Here is a 22,962-nt window from a genome sequence, read left to right as displayed (position 1 = left end):
GGCGGGCGAGGCGGAGGAGGAGGCGGCGGAGGACGACGCGGACCTGCTGGACACGTCCGACCCCCCCGGAGGAGGCGAAAGTACCGCCAGCCCGGAGGACCTGGAGGACGAGGACGCCCCCTCGGGGGGCGAGGGCGGCGGCGGCCGGCGGCGGGGCGGCGGCGCCAGCAAGACCTGCACCTACGAGGGCTGCCGCGAGACGACCAGCCAGGTGGCCAAGCAGCGCAAGCCGTGGATGTGCAAGAAGCACCGCAACAAGATGTACAAGGACAAGTACAAGAAGAAGAAGAGCGACCAGGCCCTGAACTGCGGCGGCGGGGCTGCCTCGGCCGGCGGCGCGGGCAGCGTCAAAGTGGAGGTACCCGCGCCCCGCTGGGGAGCCGGGGGAGGGAGGAACCCCCCACTGTCGCTGACCTCTCCTCCTCCCTCGCCCCTCCCCCAAACGCCATTTCCAGGACCTGCACCTGTGCTCTCAGAGGGGGGAGGGATGCCTCGCTGAGCTAGTGGCGGGGGGGGGGGGGGGGGGGGGCGGGAGGGGTGTCTTCCTCCCCGAGAAGTTAATGGGAACCCTACGCCAAGCCTCCATTCTCCTGTGGGTCCTTGGGATAAATGAATGAGTGTCATCCTGAAACACATCCGCCGAGCAGTCATGTCAAACAACTGTGATCGGGCTGAAAGGACATTTAATAAGTGATGGCTGTGATTCACCCTAGGTAGAGTTGGCAAAGGGACTATGGACCTAGATGAAATCGGTGCTTTGGAGAGAGTAGCCTGTTCTCAGTATCCCTATTTCTAGTACTCTATAGTGCTTTGAATACCGAGTGCTTTGTACTCTCTGGTACTTAGAATAGTACTCTAGGGGTACTCTAGTGCCTCCTCAACTTAAGTACTTTAGTACAATACTGCTTTGATACCTTGTTTTGTGCCTGTGTTTAGTAGCCCCGGGGGGGGAAGAATGATTAACCATGAGGTGTCTCAGAAAACTTTTGAGTGTCTTGAGTTAAACTGTGTTGAAGATGCTCTAGTTCTCTGGAGTTGGAATTCTGGCAGCAAATCTCCATTCTATTATTTGCTGGTTTTGTGGCTTTGAACATGCTATTGACCTCTATCAAGTCAACTGACTCCAAGGTTGGTATTAAAATAATGCTTGGTGCTTAGGGTTGCTGTGAGAATGTGAGATATTCCCTAAGTTAAGTATTTGCTTGGTGTCCAGCAGATAGTAAAGTCAGTAAACCTTAGCCATTACTGTTGTCATTATTAGCAGTGTACTTCGAGATTGCTACACAAATTGCATCCTGTGTGTTTTCACTTTAATAAAAGAATATAATCACTCAGTGCCAGAAAAAAAAATTGAATTTTGATAGTAGTGATCCAGAAGTTAATGTTTAAAAGTGAAAGCTGTCCTAGAATGTTTTCTAAAAGTTTTAGGCTAAGCTTGAACAGCTAACCCATTGCTTAGTCTTAGATATTGTATATATTTATAAATGTACTAGCCTAAATATATCTGAAATCTACAGTCACCAACATACTGTGTTTAACTATATTCACTAGGGTACTGGTTGACTTCTCTTTCACTTTTATTCTGGTTTTTTTTTTTTTTTGGTCAATGTCTGGCGTGTTTAGGGTTTTTTAAATTATTATTGTTTAGGTTTGGACCATAATCCCAAATGTTGAAACCCTAAAAGACCAAAATATAATTCTGTAATATGCTACGTATTTTGATACATTTCTTTGAATATTTTATAGGTCACCTTAGGTGGTAAAATAAGCAATCATACAAGTACTCTGTAAGCTTAAACACAGGTATACCAACAACAATTACACAAGCATAATAGTTTTGACCAGATGAGTTGATAAAGTAGATGAAAAAATTTATAGATTTATATGGTTGGTAATTGTATACACTCAGTTTTCTAATTGTGGTTATCTGAAATACAGTAAAATGATCTTGAGTATATAGGGGAGCTCAATCAGAAACCAAGCTGGATGTAGAATGCTTTCCTAATATGAGCAAGGTCCTGATTCAATCCCTAGAACCAACAACCAAAGAACAGAAAAGAGGCTGAGGATGTAGTTCAGTGATAAGAGTATTTATCTAGCATGGGAAAGGACTTGGATTCAAACCCTAAAATTGGGTGAGGAGAAAAACTGAGGTGCATCAACACCACCTATGGAGTCACCCAAAGGGCTGGGATCTTATTTTATCTTTACCAAATGAAGATGTACAAAAAGGACATCATTTATTAAGGAAAGTCAACATTTTTAAGTGCTAACATAATTGTGCAAAGAACACAACGTTGCACAAATTGAATGTTAGGATAATGAACTTTCACACAGTCAAAATCTCAAAAAAAGACATAATACATTCAGAATTGTCTAAACATCCTTACACAGTTACAAAAATGACATATAGCACAGTAAATTGTAAAATTCAATGCTGGTTGGTTTGCTTAGTTCTGAAGTAACTAGGATTCTCAGGTGAAAAGCACAGTAGTTTATTCAAAACAAAACAACGCCTCAAAAGTCTGTGTCATAGGACAAGAAGTGTTGAAAGTTTTTTTGTTTTTTTTAAGGGAATCTCAACATTTTACAAGCTTGGGCCATATGACTCAAGGTTATTTCTACTATACAAGATTATTTCCACTATACAAGGTTATTCCACTATATGGTTTCTGTGGTATTAACTTTCTGAGGCTTGGGTAATATAGGGACTCCCCAACCAAGGCCTTGCACACATAAAATTTAACTTTATGGGAAGAAGAGGAAGAATTTGTGTGTGTTTTGTGGATAATAGCATCTTTACATTTTGAGACCTAAAATTTTTAAGGATAGAACACTTTCATAATAACATTTTGCTTAACTTTTCATAATAAAAGAAGCAAATGGGATCATTTAGTGCATTGAAATGCCGGTATAGAAAAGGCCAAGAGGAAAAACAGCCTAGATAATAAATAGCCTAAATAGCATGGAAGCTAAATTCCTATAAAGCATTGCTTCATGATAAAATATTTTATAGTTGTATTTTTTTTTTAAGAACAGTAGCACTCACGTGGTATTCGGGTAGACCTGCTGGGACCAGGCAAGGTTGGCACTCCACGTGGCTGGGAAAGAGAGGAAAGAGCTAGAGCAGAGAGAGAGCAGAGAGAGCTAGAAAAGAAGAGCAAGAGTATAGTTGTATTTTTATATTAAGAATTTGGGTGCCCAGGATGCAATGCAGAAGTAAATGCTTAGCATATACATGGTCCTAGATTCAATCCCCACCACCTCCCCCATCAGTTTTTGTTTTGGATGTGGTTATTTTATTTGAATGTAGCAGACTATTGCAATGAACTAGGATAATACTTTGCTAGGCCAGAAAAGGTGTTTTAAGTACTTTTCTATCTGGTAAGTGGGAATACACATTAGATAGTAGATGTTCCTGATTATAGGGGGCAGGGATCATGCATGAATGTGCGCCAGTACTGAGACTTAACCGTAAGGCCTTGAGCTCTTGTTTAGCTTTTTCTGCTCAAGGCTGGCTCTCTATCACTGGAACTGAACTTCCACTTCCAGATAGATAGGTAGATAGAATATAAAATTAGCTACACTTATTATAAAGGTGATTTACAGAGGGGTTATAGTTTTTGTAAGTCAGGGAATGAGTACATTTCTTTTTGGACAGTATCACTCCTTTGTTGCTGTCTTCAACTTTGTCCTTTCACTTCCTTCTGACTTTTTGCTGTTTAGTTGTCTGCCTGGGCTGGCTTTGAACCGTAATCCTCAAATCTCAGTCTCTTGAGTAGCTAGGATTACTGTGTGAGCCACCAGCACCCAGCTTTTTGGGTTTTGATATCTCAGGGTAGTATATAACTTAACTGTTTTGTCTGTGCTAGCAGTGCTTACTGGCCTTTTGCAGCTAGTTTACTATATTCTTCCTCTACTTCCAAATTCTGAAAGTTTTGTTTAGCATTTGCTTCTTTAATATTTTACTGGCCCTCTATCTGGTTGTGAATTGGCAAAAAAAATTGATCCATATGTCTTATTAGCAATGTGTACATTGCCTCTGAGTTTATATATTTCATCAAAGGTGGGCAGATGCTGTATTTTGGCCTAGATCATATACAGGGAGACGGTTTCGTTCCTCTTTTCTTTTTTCCTAATATTCAAAATAGCTTACAAGTTACTCTTCACCATCATCCCCACCTTTGCCCAGTATCAATGTGAGGCCCTTTGAGAGACTAAAGAACTCAGGTTGAAACCCTGGGAGAGAAGTGTTACCTAAAATAACTCCCAGCACCTCCCCTATGACTTAGGTAGGGGCATTCCCAAAGTTTCACAGTAATGTGGCAGAAGGGAGAGAAGAAAGACTTGTTCACAACTTCATTGCAGCCCTATAACCATGAGTTATCATATTTACAATGTTAACTTAATCTCACTTGCATTTTTTATCATTTACCACAGGAAACTGCAGACAATATACTCTCCATTGTAAAACAAAGAACAGGATCTTTTGGGGATCGTCCTGCAAGACCTACTCTTTTAGAACAAGTGTTAAATCAGAAACGACTGGTATGTGTTGGCTTCTGGTTACAAATCTATTAGTGAAAATTATTAGTCATAAATGGAACTTAGATTCTCAAGGTTCTGGAACTTTTTAGGTGGCTACCAGAATTGAATCATGTCTAACTTTACCACTACAGTCTACCATCCCAAATCCATTCATGATCTCTGGGACTGTAACTGCAGTTACACCTATAACTCTTGTTTCTTCATTGGTGAACCTTGCATATGTGAGCAAGATGCCATTTCCATACACACTTCCTTATGTTGAATTCTGATATTCATAGAATAATGCTGCGGTATATTCAATCAATATTATAAAGTTATCAGAAGTCGATCAGGAAAGAAGAGATTGTTCACTAAATATCAATAATTACATAGTAATTTGACACTTATACACCAGAATAAATTCCTAGTAAGAGTACTTTAGAATTCCTTTTCAGAATAAAATTGAGACTTTATCTCAGAATTCTAGAATAGGATTATCTTTAAGTAGTTTTACAGAGAAGTTTTGATTAAACTTACCCATTTATGTGTACAATGCATCTTAATATTACCTCCTCCATTCCTCTCCCTCCATCTGTCCGAACCCCATCTGGTTCCATTTTACAAATATTCATTGAGAGTTGTGATTATATTTACCCACCATTTCTCTCTCTAGAATGAGATTTATTTTTAGTTTAAAAGACAAATTCACAAAGAAAAGATGAACTTAATTATATAAAAAATGATTTCTGTAGTCAAAGATAGTGGTAAGGAGCCAGGCTCCAGTGGCTTGCACCCATAGTTCTAGCTCCTCAGTAGGCTGAAATCTGAGGAGTGCAGTTTGAAGCCAGCTGGGGAGGAAAGTCCCTGAGACTCAATCTCCAATAAACTACTCAGAAAAAGCTGGAAAGGGCACTGTAGCTCAAGTGATAGAGCACTATTCTTGAGCACAAAGAGGCTTAGGGACAGCTCCCAGGCCCTGAGTTCCAGCCCCACTGGGGGATATATACATATACACATACATATACATATATATTCATATCATTCTATAAGGAAAAACTTTGGCCTCAATACATTACAAAAGGTAGAAGCAGAAATACTACCGTTCAGGTCTATAGAAAAGTATTCAGTATCAGTAAAAATAATAGTAAACTGTAAGAAAAGCTTTCTTTAGTGATTATAATCAGTGACATTGAAATGGGCATTCCTGTGCTGGTACACACTGGTAGATAGAGCTTTAGAGATAGTTATCACTTTTGACCAGAAATTAATGTAAAGCTATCTGCAGAAGTAGATCCTAAATATAGATAAAGTTAAAAACATGGACACTGGCAGAAATATATTCATCTTAAGTAATGAATATTTGAAACAATCTAAATAAATATACAGTAGTCTTACAACAACCAATGAATTATTGTGCATTTACTTAATAGGACATTGGCAGTCTTTACAAATCATTTTTAATGAAATTTGATTGTTTAATAGTTTAGATAACTTTAAATAATCATTTAAGAATTATTAATTTTAAAATCAATATTTATTGATACCACTTCCAATTATTTTTGGTGTATTTTCTTTTTAATCTTCTTTGGCTCTTTTACGAAGTTATTATAAAGGAGATGTACAGAGGAGTTACAGTTACATAAGTCAGGTAATGAGTACATTTCTTGTTTAACAATGTCCCCCTCTTCCCTTGCTCTGTTTCCAATTTTTTTAATATTTTAAGAATGGGGTTAGAGTATATTTTTGTTATATACTTATACAACTATTTTATTATTGTAAAAACACATTACCCATAGACTATTATATTTATTATCTGATGATACCCATTTAAAAATACTAAATATAGAAAAAAATGTATTGGTGTTTTAGAGCAACCAGTCTCTCCAATTTAATATATTCATTCATATATAGTTTTATTTATATGTATCTATATCTACCTATTTCAGATGTTGATAGTGATAGATTTATACCCATATACACCTATATACACACAAATACTTTTTTTTGTCAGTGTTGGGGCTTGAACTCAAGGTCTGGGTGTTGTTTCTGAGCGCTTTTACTCAAGGCTAGCATTCTACCACTTTGAGCGCCACAGTGCCAGTTCGGATTTCCTGGTGGCTAATTGGAGATAAACAAGATAATTGGAGATAAGACTTCCCTGCCTGGGCTGGCTTTGAACTGTAATTCTCAAATCTCAGGGCTGGCTTTGAGTTCAGGGCATGAGCCACCAAAACCCAGCTCACAAATACAAATTTTAACTTCTTCCTGAAGATTTAGATGAGAAGATTTTGAATTTCAGTACTGGTTCATATATGTGTACGAAAGTCATTTAACTTTTATTTTCACATCTGACCCTCCTTTTTTTTTGTCTTGCTGTCATTTTAGACCATTACACTCATATGTTTGAAGAAAGTATGTTTACTGGAATGTAGAAAGCATTTCTTCTTTGTGCAGACTTAGCATTGACACCAGGTTTCAAGCTATTGTTTGTAGGTGTTAGTATTATGATACTGTATAGCAAAATATTATCATTAATTTGCAGGGAGATAACGAGGGATGGGGTAACAATGATTAAAAACAAGTGTACTCATTACATAACTTATATAACTGTAACCCGCTGCTCATCCATCACCTTTTCAACAACAACAACAACAAAAAATAGTTTGCAGCTTGACTATAGTATGATTTATCACCCACAAAACTGAATTCAATTCAGACTTTTGTAACCATACTCTATCTTGCATAGGGACATATCAGAGTAATTCTGTCACATAAATGTAATCACATAAGAGTAATGGTATCTTTTTTTTTTCCATTTTTCTCTTTAAGTCATTACTAAGAAGTCCAGAAGTGGTGCAGTTTTTACAGAAACAGCAACAACTCCTAAATCAGCAAGTTTTGGAGCAAAGACAGCAGCAGTTTCCAGGAGCTTCAGTGTGAGGGAGTTTACCAAGAACTTCTGTGTGGTTTTGTTGTACTGTAATAGATGTACATATTTTTATACTAAAAGAATAATGAATAAGTTAGACCAGTAGAACATGAACATTTTCTTGTAAATGTATGTGTGCATTTGGGGATAAATAACTATTATACTTTTTGCATCTAATCCTTCCATGAATTTTTTTTAATCAGTTTATCTTTCTAAAATAGTATTTACATTTTTTTAAATGTGTTACTCTTCAGTCAGTGTTACTGAAGATATTGAAAACAGTTACTTTCTGTGGAAGTCTTGAAGTTCATAGGTAATCTTGAATCATCTAGGTCTCTGGTTCTCATCAACAGGCAGTTGGAAGAGTGTGAGTGTTTTGGGGTTGTTGTAGTGAGCTTGAGGACTCCTGGGTTTTAACCAGAGGGCCAGGAATACTAAGTGTTCAGCAGTGTCTGAAATAGTCCTACACAACTAAAAATTATCTCACCAACAATGTGAATAAATAGTGCGTCTCTTAAGGAACATTGATAATTACTTTTTACAATAATAGGCCATCAATGTACCTGTCAGAGAGGGAAATCTATTTTATGCTGTAAAGAAAGCCATCATGCGTCACTGTGCATGTGTAAGGTGAAAGATGTGCTAATGAAGCCTAGGAGAGAGATGAATTACTTGGCTTCTAGGTTTCTGGTTGCCTATTAATGTTGCTCTCCTTTAGAGCAGACCCTTTTGTGTATGAATTTGTGAATAGTATGGGTGTACCTCAACTCACAAATTCCTGGACAGAATTGTTATTTATATTCATTTTTCACTAAAGCAAACAAATAAAACAAGATGCTTTTCAAAAAGGAGATTCTGAAAAAAATACTCTAGCATTTTGTCAGTTTGATTTAAAATTGAACTATTATTCCTAAGTAGTGTTACAAAGGATGGGAAATCTGGATACTTTCTTATTTTTTCCTAGGAAAATTTTAAGACAAACCTACATGTAAGAATGATGAATTAAATGTCAAGAGAGTATATCCAATATTAGGATAATAAGTATTTGTTTCAGGATGAACTATATAAAACTGTGAGAATCCTGATTTTTAAGCTCTGAAATATGTATCATGTTAAAGTTAGTCATAGTTTTAAGAGATACTTATGGAGTTGGGCGATGGTGGCTCATGCCTATAATCCTAACTACTCAAGATGCTGAGATCCAAGGGTCAAAGTTCAAAGCCAGCCTGGGCAGGAAAGTCTGTGAGACTCTTATCTCCAATAAACTACTCAGAAAAAGCCAAAAGCAGTGCTGTGGCTCAAGTGGTACTGTGCTAGCCTTGAGCACAGAGAGGCTCAGGGACAGTACCCAGACCCTGAGTGGAAAGGAAGAAAGGATGGAAGGAAGGGAGGGAAAGAGAGAGAAAGAAAAACGGCAAAGAAAAAAATATGGGTTAAAAAAATGTTAGTCTTCATTTTTATATTTGTTTTATACTTGCATATCTATAGAAACACTTTTGCCAGAAAGATTTATTAAAATCCACATGCTGAACTTTGACTTGTCTAATTTCCCCACTGTGCACCAGATACAGAGGGGTTCATTTAGTACTTGATACTGTAGGTGGAGCAATGAGAGTTTAATTGAATCTGTAGAACTTTCACTTTTGTGACAACAAAAAATTCGGCTGATGCTTACTCAGATATAGTAAAAGAAAAAGGAGTTAAATAAGCAGTGATAGCTGAATGAAATGGGGCTAATTTTTATGTAAGAACTTTGAGCTGATGAGTAGCGGTTAAATCCTTGTTAGGCTCAGAATCTTCTCATGGGATACTTTTTCGAATTAAGTAGCTACTCATTTTTGGATTAGGGTAGGAGTAGAACAGTTCATCTCTTTGCCATGTGAGTTAGCAGCTTCTGAGTTTTCTTATCTGCTTCTTCAGTTGCAACTAATTTTTTAATTAAAGCCTTCAGATTTTAAAACACTTAGCTTAAGAAAATTTTGGTAGGTAGAATGGTGAGCAGAAGCAGCGTGTGTAACTTCTAAATGGTGCCCTTCAAAAGGAAGCAGTCAGCTCATTTTCCCCCTTCCTCCATGCAGCTGACTTGTGGCTCATCCATGGACAAAATATGATGGACATTCACAGGGAAAAGTGAATCTGTGAGATGAAAGCCTTGGATAGCTTAGCCTCAGATGTCTTTGGCCCACTATGGCAGAGAGAAATGCAATTTGTTGTTTTGACCCTGGTGATTATATCAGCCATGTGTTTTGTTTTTATTATAGCTAGCCCAGTCTATCTCCCAGATAATACTATAGGTTAAAGAATTGGCAAGTAACATCAATATCTTTGAAACTAGAAACTTGGCAGGACCATCTGTAATTATGTGATACTAATTCAAACTGCTGTGGCAGTAAGGAAGATAGATTATATGCTTGATGTAGGGGTCATTTAGTGAGAGAAGGGGATGAGGGAGTTTGTAGCCATACTAGCGCCCTGTGGGAGCTAGGACTGGATACAGAAGTATGAATGGATATTGTGTATGTGAAGAAAGCCTGATGCCAGCAGAAAACTTGTATGTGTTTGCCTTATCTTGTATTTGAATAAAGACACAGGATTTTTCACGTTTGACCTTATACAATGATCCTGTCAGAAGACAGATGAGTGCCTGTGTAATCTTTTCTTACGGCTTCCAGTTATCTGACCCTTAGAATGTACCCTTTCATCTAGAACCAAAACTACCCAAGCTCACCCATTAAAAGTGGAGGATGAGGGGCTGGGAAGGTGGCTCAGTGGTAGAGAGCTTGCCTTGCATACACGAGGCCCTGGGTATGATTCCTCAGCACCACATAAGCAGAAAAGGCTGGAAGTGGCGCTGTGGCTCAACTCTTGGTTTTAATCAAATCTGTCCATTGAACCATTCCTCACCTCTTATTGCCATATAAAATACACACCCATATATACATATATATGACTATATGTAGATAGTTACATGAGTAATCCTTTTTCTGCTGTCAGTATCCACTGAATGGAATGGACAGGGGTTAAAAGAATACTTAATGTAATAGACAAGCGTTAGAGGGGGCTGGGAAGGTGGCTCAGTGCTTGCCTTGCATGCATGAGGCCCTGGGTTCCATTCCTCAGCACTACATAAGCAGAAAAAGCCAGAAGTGTTGCTGTGGCTCAAGTGGTAGAGTGCTAGCCTCGAGCTGAAGAGCTGAGGGACAGTGCCCAGGCCCAGAGTTCAGGCCCCACGACCAACAAAAAAAGGAATGGGGATTGCAGGGAAGAAATGAGGCCACCAGGGGCTTGAGATCTGTTGCAATGGAAGCGTAAGAAAAGTGAGAACATAGGAGATAGTTAAGCTAGGAAACTGGGCTGCAAAGGTAAGTAGTACTCATTACAATGAATTAGTAGCTGCTCCAGATTTTTATATGCTTTTTTTTTTTTTTGATCAGTCTTGGAGCTTGAACTCAGGGCCTAGGAACTGTTTTTGCTTAAGGCTACCACACTACCATTTTGAGTCACAGCACCACTCCTGTTTTTCTGGAGGTTCATTGGAGATAAGAGTCTCAGGGACTTTCCTGCCCGGGCTGGCTTTGAACTGATATCCTCAGATCTCAGCCTCCTGAGTAGTGGGGATGACAGGCGTGAGCCACCAGTGCCCTTTATATGTGTATATTACTAAGTCAATGAAGTTAGTTCTTTACTCAGTTATAAGAACCTTCATACTTGTTCTTGGAGAGTTTAGAGCAATTAATCCCAAAGGGTTTGATGATGGGAAAGCTAGTCATGGGGGGGTGGGGGGACTTATTTCAAGAAGAAGCCCAGAGCATCCTGCTATCTCAGCCAGCAACAAGTATGGCAGAAACAAAATGACAAACAGCAAGAGAAGAGAAACAGTAGATGGTTTGTCCCAAAGTACCACAACTAAGAAAGCAACCAACCAGAAGTGGTTGGCAAAGATACTGTTTGCCAACCATGATAAGTAGATTGTAAATTATGGATAAATAATCCAAAAGGATCCTAACATACTACTAGATATAATTGTATATGCATCCATATGTGTGTGCATAACTGGAAGTTGCTTTCATAAAGAAAAATGAGGCACTGGTGGTTTGGAATAAGAGTATGAGGGTGGGAAGTCACCAGGTGACAATCTTTTATTGAAATAATCTTTTATACTATGAGAATTTTTACCATACACAACCAACATCTTCACATGTGCTTTCCTTACTTTAAATTTAAAAAACAAAACTTGTAAAACATGATTAGAAATTGGGCTAGGAAGGTGGCTCAGTGGTAGAGTGCTTGCCTTGTATGTACGAGTCCCTGGGTTCGATTCCTCAGCAGCACATAAGCAGAAAAAAGCGGAAAGTGGCGCTGTGGCTGTCAGTTGTGGGGCCTGAACTCGGCCTGGGCACTGTCCCTCAGCTCTTCAGCTCAAGGCTAGCACTCTACCACTTGAGCCACAGCCCCACTTCTGGCTTTTTCTGCTTATGTGATGCTGAGGAATCAAACCCAGGGCCTCATGCATGCAAGGCAAGCACTCTACCACTGAGCCACCTTCCCAGCCTCTTGCTTGGTTTTTTCACTTAAGGCTGACACTCTTACCACTTGAGCCACTCTCCACTTCCAGCTTTTTGCTAGTTAAGTAGCTATAAGAGTCTCCTAGACTTTTCTGCCTAGGGTATCTTGGAGCCTGGATGCTCACTCAGATCTTAGCCTTCTGAGTAGCAAAGAGTGACATTGCCTGGCTTATTGTCCATTTTTTAATAAACTTATGGAACAGGTTTTACTAGTGCAAGATTTTAACCTAAATCTTTTGTCTTTCAATACGTTTTTTCACAGTTGCTGCTTAAGGTCTCAGTTTGGACTAAGAGGCTCCAGTGATAGAGCATAGGCCTAGCAAGCACCTGGTCCTGAATTCAATTCCTAGTATCACCATCATTTCAAAATTACAAACTAACCATCATTAATTTCTTGTTTCTTCTAAACAATATCATTTAATCAGTTTCTTGCTTCTCTTTAAACCTAAGGCCTTGTGCTTTCTAGTCAAGTGATCTATCGTTTGGGCACTGTCCCCTGAGCTTTTTGCTTGGGGCTAGCACTCTACCACTTTGAGCCACAGCTCCACTTATGGCTTTCTGGTAGTTCATGGACTTCCCTGCCCAGGCTGGCTTCAAATCACAATCCTTAGATCTCAGCCTCCTGAGTAGCTAGGATTATGGGAATGTGCTACCCTCTTTATGCTTTAGTTCTTTTTCAGACAGGAGTATGAAATTTATGCCTGGAGCTGGCCTTAGACAAGGATCTTCCTATCTACATTTCCTTAGTAGCTAGGATTACAGCAGACCACCACCATTTCAGCCCCTAACTTTCTTTAGCTAAGAAAATGAATATGATGCTTATGAAAACTGGTGTCGTTGATGGAAAATAATTCATCTTCATACAGTAGGACTTGTGCTCCTATAACCAGTTTTTGGAAAATAGATCACTGTCGTTCATCTAGTAGACTTGGCTCACATAGGAACACCTGATTTAAATTTTGCTCTGATTGAGTGGAAACATTTAGAACTTCAATGATGAAAATACTAGACATGTGTAGTAAGATGTGTTGGTTTCACCTTCCGATCGAGATGGGCTACCTCCCTTCTATTGTCCTTAACATATATTTCTCCATCCTCTGTATAATCCTTTGTACAATCCCAAAGCACTACTTAAACTCTTCATATCTTTACCCTGGTTACAGAAAAGTGCATAACTTTCTTAGGATATAGTCAGTAAGCACAAATACTGATTTTCTTGAGCTACTTGTAACTTGGGCTTAAGAGTATATGCAGCATGAAAACAAAAGCAGAGAAAAACAACCAGGAGAAAAGTTAAGACTGGTAGGACTACACACCTTACAAGATTTCCCATTCTCAAACTGGAGATCACGGCTCTACCTCTACCTTTTGTCTTCTATGTATGTCTTGTAGTTTTTGTCTTGTATGTAAGTTTATCTGTTTGGGGGAGAGTAAGGGGAAGCACAGGAATGTGAGACAGAGTGAACCAGTGCAGCGGTGATATTCACTAGATACTAAGTTGAAAATGAACTGTATAACTTGTGAGGGAGGGAGGTTTAGAGGGGGAAAAAACTGGGAGAAAAATGAAGGAAGAAATGTACTCATTACCTGACTGTAGCCTAACTGTAACCCTCTACATCACCTTTACAATAAAAATAAAATCTAGAAAAGATTCCATCATAGTTTCCAAGGGATGGAAATGAAGAGGTCTTTTTCTGTGTTGTTTTTTATTTCATTTTGTCTTGTTTATTCCTTTATCTGTCTTTGGGAGAGTAATAGTAGGGGAGAGGGCACAGAAATGGAGGGATAAACGGTGAACAAATGCAGCAGTGGTACTAACTAGACACTGTTGAAAATGAACTGTACAACTTGTGGGTGGGGATGGGAAGAAAAACTGAGAGCACAAAGGAAAGGGAGACATTGTCCAAAAAGAAATGTACTCATTACCTGACTTCTGTGCTAGTTGCCTTTGGAAAACTAATAAGCAGGATTATATCATTATTAATAGAATTAAGTGTTCACACAAAAATGTATTCCATTTATGATTGTAATACAGTTATACTCATGCAAATCTGTGCTTCACTGCCATAGTGATGAGAATTAACCTACAGAAGCCTGGTGAGGATAACTTCATTTCAGAAAATAAGAGGACCCAGTATTTCATCTATATTTTTATTCAAGTCATTCAGCTCTAGTATATTTGTACAAGTTCATTTTTAGTAGGATAATGTTCAGAGAAAGTTGTGTCCAGTCTCATTTTGTGTGTGTGTATGTGTGTCAGTACTGGGGCTTGGACTCAGAGCCTGGGGATTGTCCCTTAACTTTTGCACTCAACGCAACCCTTAAGCCACACCTCCACTTTTGGCTTTTTTTGCTAGTTAGAGATAAGAATCTCATGAACTTTCTTGCCCTGGCCTACTTCAGACTCCAGTCCTCACATCTCAGCCTCTAGAATTACAAAACTTGTGTCACTGGCTCCTATCTCCAAGCTCCTTTATACTTGCAAAGCCTGTCTTTTCTTTCTAAATATCCATCATGGCATCTGCTTCCTATCTGTTTCTTGTGATAATGAACTCTTGGAAGCCAGGAAATGCCTGTCCAAGAAAGGCTAATCATTCCCCCTTAATTAGGATCATGCTCCCACCCCATGCCCAATAACATGGTTCCTGTGTCTCTTCCATTTCTTGTCAACAACAAAGAATCAAGGTAGCCCTTCATTCACTATTCCCATAGCCACCTTTAAATAGGGCTGATCAAGATCCCCTATATCTCACTCCCTGAACTCTTCCTCCTTGTTAACAATCTGAAAATGACTATAGTCCCTGTCCAGGCTAAGCACTGCCTAGTCTGAAGGGCAGCAAGAACTTGAATCTAAGACTCACACAGCTATACTCAGCTTCATACGTTGAGGTGAAATCTGGGTGGCTCAGGATGCCAGCTTTAGTGCTTCTCTCCCACATGTACTGAAGGTGAGAAGCAAGCACCCCATGGTGACTGTGACAGAAGCAGCCATAACAGAAACAGAGGTGTCTGGAAAGCCAGTGCTGCCTTGGCTCCTACACAGTGCCTTGGTGGGAAATGGAATAGCTCACCTCTGGCATTAATAATAGGAGGCGGGGATCAATGAGTTTATTTCTGGCAACCAAGAAAGCAAGCCTTCCCACATGGTGTGAGAGAGAGAGGGAAGGAGATGTTGTATAAGACATTTGTTAGACAGCTGGCATACAAAGAAAATTGAACCAGGATACTGATCTGAGCCAGGCAGCAATCAAATAATGAATTGAACAGTACTTTCAAATAGGCATACCTGTACTTTGTGATGAGCTGTTCTTGTGAGCTGTTCAGAGATCTCATGATTAACTAAAGATAGTTTTATCAATATTCCAAACATCGGAACAACTACAGTTTCCATTCTCTACAGTAACAAAGCACCACTCCAAAGCACAATGGCTTAAAATAACTTATTGAGGGATGTGGGGAGAGAACAGAGCACAATGGTAAACTGAGCCCTTCTGTGATCTTGCTTAGACGTCTCTGGAGGCTGCCTTCGATAGGAGCATGGCTGTGATTGGAGTGTTCAGGTGTTTCTCATTCATAGCAGGATATGGCAAACCAAAGTCCCCTTGTCAGTGTTCGTATTGCCACATGCAATAGTTTTTGCCTTTTTTGCCTTTGTGTGTGTATATGTGTATGCACATGCACACGCATGTGTATGCATGCCGGTACAGGGGCTTGAACTCAACCTGGGCACTGTCCCTTAGCTTTTTTGTGTTCTACCACCTGAGCCATACCATTTCCAGCTTTTTGGTAGTTAATTGGAGGTAAGAGTCTCAGGCCTTTCTGCCTGGGCTGGCTTCCAACCATGATAATTAGATCTCTACCTCCTGAGTATTTAGGATTACAGGCATGAACCATTGGCACCCAGCTACTCTGTGTGTGTGTGTGTGTGTGTGTGTGTGTGTGTGTGTGTGTGTGTGTTGGCTTAGGAGCTGTCCCTTACCTTTTTATTTTGCTCAAAGCTAGCCATCTATCACTTGAGCCACACCTCCACTTCTGGCTTTTGGTGGTTAATAAGAGATAAGAGACTCATGGACTTTCCTTCCCCAGGCTGGTTTCAAACACCAATCCTCAGATTTTAGCCTCCTGAGTAGCTGGGATTATATATGTGAACCAGTGGTGCCCAGCTAGTTTGTACATTTTTAACAGTTGAAGAAGTCAATTTTATATTTTTGAAAATAGTTGACTTTAAAAGAAATGAATTTTGTGATATGTGAAAATTACATGAGTTACATATAATCAGTATCCATAAAGTTTTATTTCAACATAGCCATGCTCACTTGCTTCCATATTCTGAATGGCTAACGTCATTGTAATACAATGACAAAGCTAATTGCTTATGACTATAAGAGACCACATATCCCACAAAGACAAAATGCTTTTCCGTATGGCTCTTTATGTTGTCTATTGGCCCCTGACCCAGAATATCTGTCCACAGGCATCTCTTCACTCTCACTCTATCCCATGCTTCTTACAAGGGGACTTGCTCTCAAGAGTGATATTACAAAATGAGAATCCCAATTAGGGGACCTCTGCTTATCTGAATCTTATCAAACCTCTGCTTATTTTTGGTAATATACCATTGGCCAAGTCAGGTTGCATTGCTAGCCCAGGGTCATTGTCCATGACTATGAACACTGGCCACGAACACTAGTGGTTGCTGAAATAAATATCTTCTCAGATATTTATTGCAATATGGGTTTATTGGACCCGTTGGCTTCTGTGAGGGCCGTATATTACAAGCAATGGTCACAAACTAATAATTTTATCTTTAACTTCAATAGCTAATGGCTCTTCTCTGGGAGCAAGGTATAGATTCTTGTGGGAGGCTGAATACTGATCTTCAAATGTATCCATTCCTGGAACCTGTGGAGGTTACATAAAGGACTTTGCTGGGATAATTAAACTGTAGATCTTGGGATAGTAAGGCCATCCTGAGTGGATTCTAAATATAAATATAAATATGTCCTTGCAAAAGGAAGACAGAGAAGGACTTGCCCCAAGAAGATGAAATTGATGAGAGGATGGAGGCCAAAGGCTAAATGGGTTCAAAGAAAAGAATCACCAGCCAAGAAAATTCAGGGAGCCCCCAATATCCAGCAGCTAGAAAAAGCAAGCATATGCATATGCACCCTAACAACTAGTCGAACGAGACTGATTTCAGGCTTCAGACTTCCAGGATTATAAGAGAATGCTATTTGAATCCACTCAACTTATGGCCACTCGTTTTTCTAGTAACAATAGAAAATGAATACTAGTCTATAAGAGGTGGAGAAAGGGGGCTTAGATTTCATCAGTTTCCAAGAAAACACTGTGTAGAAACTTACCTAAAAGAAAAAATGTAGCTATGATATACAACTGACCAACTAAATGATGTGCTTTCATAGTAACTGTAGGAAGAACACTGCATGCTCCATCAAAAAATCATTCCTCCACCCATGTTACAGAGCATGTAATATTGACAGTATTTTGTGTACACTCTGCTCCTTACCAAAACTCTCTAAACCTAGCCAGCTCTGAGCTATAAAGTTTATAAGTAGTGAGATGACTCCCAATTCTGAAAGGTTTTCCAGAAAGATTTTCCAATGCAGCCTATGGTTTGCCTCGAGTATGATTCAGGGGAGATGGAAGAGGATTCCATTGTGATTAGTGACATTTGCTTTTTACCTCGTAGAATTGTTTGAAATTTTTTTTATTGTTGATTTCAGAATCTACCACCAGACATCTGTTTAGAACCTTTCCCTACCTCGAACCTCCTGCCCATGTCTACTCTTTTCCCTTACTCTAAGTCATCATACATTTCCATAATGTACTGCCAGTGGATTATTCTATTTAACCGCAGTTCTTTTTTAAGTTTATTGTATGTACAGAGGGGTTGCAGTTACATGTCAGATAATGAGTACATTTCTTTTTGAACAGTGTCACACTTCCCTCATTTTCTCATCACAGTTCTTTCCACTCTTTTTAGTTCTTTTCTCCCCTTTCTAGGGTTGAGGAAGCCTCTCTCATTCCCCAAAACAAAGCAATTGATTGATTGATTGACTGACTGATTGATTTCCAGTATTGGAACTTGAACTCAAGGCCTGAGCACTGTCCTTTAGCTTTTCTGCTCAAGACTGGTGCTCTACAAAGTGCATCCTAAAACATTAATTTCCTGAACTTAGCTGTTTAATTAGTCACCTTTTAAAATATATATTGCTCTTTAGCCATTTATAATACAATAAATGTTACAGGAGAGACTTGCCAAACTTCGAGATTCTAAGAGGTGAGTTTCAAGAGTTTTATTTGGTTATGTTGTTAGGTTAGTATTTTCAGAGTTGATGGAAAAGAATATTGTGGGAAAACTTATTTTGACAAATTATTACACATACAGAAGAACTGATCACACTTAACTGGATCTGTCCACAACATGGAAAATAAAACTTTATTTTCAGAGGGAAAAGAAGACTGGTACTCTCCTACTTGAGCCACAGCTCCACTAGCAGCTTTTTGGGAATTAGATAATTGGAGTTGAGAGCTTCATAGACTTTCCTGTCCAGGCTAGCTTTGAGCTATGTATGATGCTCAGATCTCAGCCTTCTGAGTAACTAGGAATGCAGACATGAGCCACTGGCACCCAGCATATAGAGGTATGCTGGATTAGGAGACACAAATAGCTTTGTCATCTTTTGTTTGAAAACCCATTTTATAGGAATTTATAATTTCAGAATCTCCCTCAGAAAAAATTCAGTCAGGGCTGGGTGCCAATGGCTCACACCTATAATCCTAGCTTACTCAGGAGGCTGAGATCTGAGGATCATGGTTCAGAGCCAACCCAGGCAGGAAAGTCTGTGAGATTCTTATCTCCAATAAACCACCAGAAAACCGGAAGTGGCACTGTGTAGCTCAAGTCATAGAGTGTTCACCTCGAGCTGAAGAGCTGAGAGACAGTGCCCAGACCCAGAGTTCAAGACTCATGACTGACAAAAAAAAAAGAAAAAATTCAATTTAACTTTTTTCATAGCATATAATAAGCAAATTATTTGCCTTGTGTCAGTAATTATAGCTACTCAGGAGACTGAGATCTAAGGATCACTTTGAAGCCAGCCCGAGCAGGAAAATCTGTGAGTCTTATCTCTAGTTAGCCACCAGAAACAGTCAGAAGTAGATGTGTGGCTCAAATGGTAGAACTCTACTCCTGAGTGAAAAAGCTGAGGGATAGAACCCTCGAGTTCAAGTCCCAGTACACACACACACACACACACACACACACACACACACACACGGACACACAGATTTTAAATGAAACATTTTATTAGATATACAACTACATTTTAAACATTGCATTATAATCATTTTCATATACAGATGTCCCTAATTTACAGTGGGATTACATCCCCATTATAAACGCATTGTAACTTGAAAACATCTGAAGTCAAAAATACATTGAATACACCTAACCCTACAGAACATCATTACTTAGCAACACAATCCAGTGCAGAGTGTCAGTTGGTGATCCTGTAATCGTCTGTAATTGGCTGTGAGCTGTGGCTTGCTGCTGCCATGAGCACTCACAGGCCCAACTGTTTTGGGAGCACAGAGAATAGGCACCTAACCTGGCTTAGGAAGGGCTGAGAGCTGATGAGCTCCAGAGCTTTCCCTGGTGTCCAGCCTGGAACTGATGAAAATGTCTCGCCACGGTCCCGAGAAGCCTCTTACAAGTCAGCAAATTGATGTGTCTGGTTTGCTTATTTCCCTCCCTTAATGGCCGAAGCTTCCCTGTCATTGTATGTCAATCCTGCTGATGCGACAGATCCATCTGCTGAGTGAACATGGGGAGGTTTCTAGGCTGATGAATGGAATTACTCCTCTGGAAGATGGCAATATGTACAGACAGCATTTTATGTCTATCGTAATGATGTAATTTTAAATGCAAGTTAGTGTAGACCCAGGGATAAACAAGCTATTACTGCTCTCTCCAGAGACTTGATTTTACTATTGTTTTCTTTCCTTCCCTTGCTTTTGGTGCTGGAGTACTTTGCACATGTAGACAAGTGCTCTATCACTGAGCTACGACCTCATTCCCCCAGAAACTTAGGGCTTTTTTTAATTTTTTTAACTTGTTATTATGAAGGTGATGTACAGAGGGGTTACTGTTTCATAAGTCAGGTAATGAGTACATTTCTCTCCCAGTTTCCCCCTTCTGTCCCCATCCACAAGTAGTAGAGTTCATTTTCAACATGGTATCTAGTGCAGAAACTTAAGTTTAAACCAGAGGTTTTATGCTGGTATCAGAGTCTGTATAGCTTGTCTTTCAAACATTTTTATGTTCAGAAATATTGCTTTTGAACAAAGGATTCTATTGCTTTTTGCTGTTTTAGGAGGAAAAAATGAGGTCTAAGGATACAGCTCAATGGCAGAGCATTTACCTACAGGTACAAAGTCCTGTGTTCTGTCCCAGCACTATGACAGATGGATGACAGATAGACAAACAGGCAAGCAGACAGGCAGACAGACAGACAGATACAGATGGAGTTTAAGTCAATAAAGAGGTTAGATTTCTAGAAAATTTTACAAATATTAGGTTTGAACCCAGGATCTCACACTTGCTCTGTTTGCTTGCTCAGTTTGCACTCTACTTCTTGAGCCATACCTCCAACCTGGCTTTTTGCTGTTTTTATTCTGAATTATCTTCTAATAGTTGTACAAAAAGGTTACAATTGAACATGTCAGTTTATTACTACACTGCATCTTGATTGCTGGCCATTTTAGGATGGAGTCTCATGGACTTTTCTGCCTGGGCATAAAGATCCTCTGGATCTCAGCCTCCTGAGTAATGCTTACAACACTGGCCAGGCACCAGTGGCTCACACCTGTAATGCTAGCTACTCAGGACAATAGAGAATATATATATATAGAGAGAGATGTTCACAATGATAACACAGATCACTCTTTCCTATATTCTGCAAGTCATTTAATATTTGTTACTATATAGAAAACAATTCTATATATGCAAGTCCTTATGGTGGTTCGATTAGATGAGTTTTTAACTTTAGGATGTAGTAACTGTGATATGCATTCTGTAGTAACTACCCTTCAAATTTTGGATTTTGCTGCTTTTCCCTGGCTAGCAATATGCAGAACTGCACTGTGACAGCTTGGGGCAGAGGCAGCAAGCCACGAGATCGTCAGAGAAAACAACACATGCTCTCCCGAGTGCCTTGCTACTCAGTAGGATAGATGCCCTCAAGGAATTTTATGTAGGATTATTTCATTATTTTATGTAGGATTATTGGAATGTGACTCCATGGTAAGTTGAGGAAGCCTTTGTATATTATCTTGAACATTTCTGCAGAGTATCTTCAAAATTCTATCCATAATGCTACTTGATCCAAGATGCTTAATTCAAAAGCATCATCAAATTCTTCTGTAGCATGGTGTTTTCACAATCCTATTTTCAGCTGGGCACTGGTGTCCCAGATCTGTAGTTCTAGCTACTCAGGAAGCTGAAATCTGATGAGCACAGTTTGAAACCAACCCAGACAGAGAAAAAAAAAATCCATGAGATTCTTTTTTTTTTTTTTGGTCATGGGGACTTGAACTCTGGGCCTGGGCACTGTCCCTCAGCTCTTCAGCTCAAGGCTAGTGCTCTACAACTTGCACCACAGAGCCACTGCCAGCTTTTTCTGCTTATGTGGTGCTGAGAAATCGAACCTAGGGCCTCATGCATGCAAGGCAAGCACTCTACCACTGAGCCACCTTCCCAGCCCAAATCCATGAGAATCTTATCTCCAATTAACCACCAAAAAGCTGGAAGTAGAGGTGTGGCTCAAGCAAGAGTGCAAGTCCTTGAGTTCTAGCCCCAGTACAGCACATATGCGCACTGATGTGTGCATGCGCGCGCGCGCGTGCACACACACACACACACATCCTATTTACTAAGAGGACAGTTTAAGATTGTCTTAGGAGCTGGTGCTAGTGACTCATGTCTGTAACCCTAGCTACTTAGGAGATCTGAGGATTATGGTTCAAAGCCAGCTCAGACAGGAAAGTCCGTGAAATTCTTAATCTCCAATTAACTATCAAAGGCCAGAAGTGGAGCTGAGGCTCAAGTGGTAGAATGCTAGCCTTGAATGAAAAGGCTCAGGTACAGTACTCTGAGTTTAAGACCCATGACTGGCATGTATGTGTACTGCACAAGCACACACATGTGCACACGTGTGCACACACACACACACACACACACAGATTGTCTAAGGGACTCACAAACCTATATGCTGTGAATCCATCTATGAAGTTTATAGTAAAAACAAGCCAAGACATATTGGTAGAGTATTCTTTATTATGACCAATCAGAGGACAGTACATGAGTGCATATGAAGGATGATTGAAGCCAAGATTGTTAGAACCAAAAGCAGTGCTTCATTCAAAGAGACCGTTTAGTTTTTTGGTTGACCTGTTTTACATTCATTCTTTAAGATATGACAGGATTACCTAATCTTGTTGTACAGTTCAGCTGTAAATCATAGCAGGTTAAACAATTTGGAGTGCCTGTTCTATTTTGCTTATTAAATATATATATATATGCACCAAATATTTGGAATATATGCAAAGTTAGGCAGAAGCTCAAAATAAAGTAAATGATATTTATAAAATGCTTTCATTGCTATTGTTTTCTTCTTCCCATATCCCCAAAGACAATAAAAAGGAGACTCTAAATGCTTGCTAACTGGCCAACTTTTCCTGATTTTATTACATTTAAAAACTTAAAGAAAGCTGGGAGCCACTGGTTCATGCCCCCAACCCTACCTACCCAGGATGTTGAGAGAAGAAGGATTTTTGTGTGAAGCCAATGTGTCCAGAAAATGTTGGGAGACCTTATTGCAAAAGTCACGGCTGCAGGCATTGAAAACGGCCAGAACTGTG

At 39.6% G+C, this 22,962-nt stretch overlaps 1 protein-coding gene across 1 annotated transcript in view; it reads left to right on the top strand.

Annotated features, from left to right (window-relative positions):
• Rfxap (regulatory factor X-associated protein) overlaps positions 1 to 8,675 on the top strand; it is a 9,391-nt gene extending 716 nt beyond the window's left edge. Inside the window, exons 2-4 of the mRNA XM_013031450.1 lie at positions 11 to 358; positions 4,441 to 4,548; positions 7,357 to 8,675. Of these exons, the coding sequence (XP_012886904.1) occupies positions 11 to 358; positions 4,441 to 4,548; positions 7,357 to 7,467 (567 nt within the window). The 3' untranslated portion in view covers positions 7,468 to 8,675. The remainder of the gene's footprint in view (positions 1 to 10; positions 359 to 4,440; positions 4,549 to 7,356) is intronic.
• The last annotated feature ends 14,287 nt before the right edge of the window (positions 8,676 to 22,962 follow it).

This window comes from Dipodomys ordii, unplaced genomic scaffold (genome assembly GCF_000151885.1).
Source record: "Dipodomys ordii isolate 6190 unplaced genomic scaffold, Dord_2.0 Scaffold140, whole genome shotgun sequence".
In the NCBI taxonomy this organism is placed as follows: domain Eukaryota; kingdom Metazoa; phylum Chordata; class Mammalia; order Rodentia; family Heteromyidae; genus Dipodomys; species Dipodomys ordii.
Note: the sequence above shows the minus strand (reverse complement) of the source record. Positions and strands in the feature narration are given on the sequence as shown.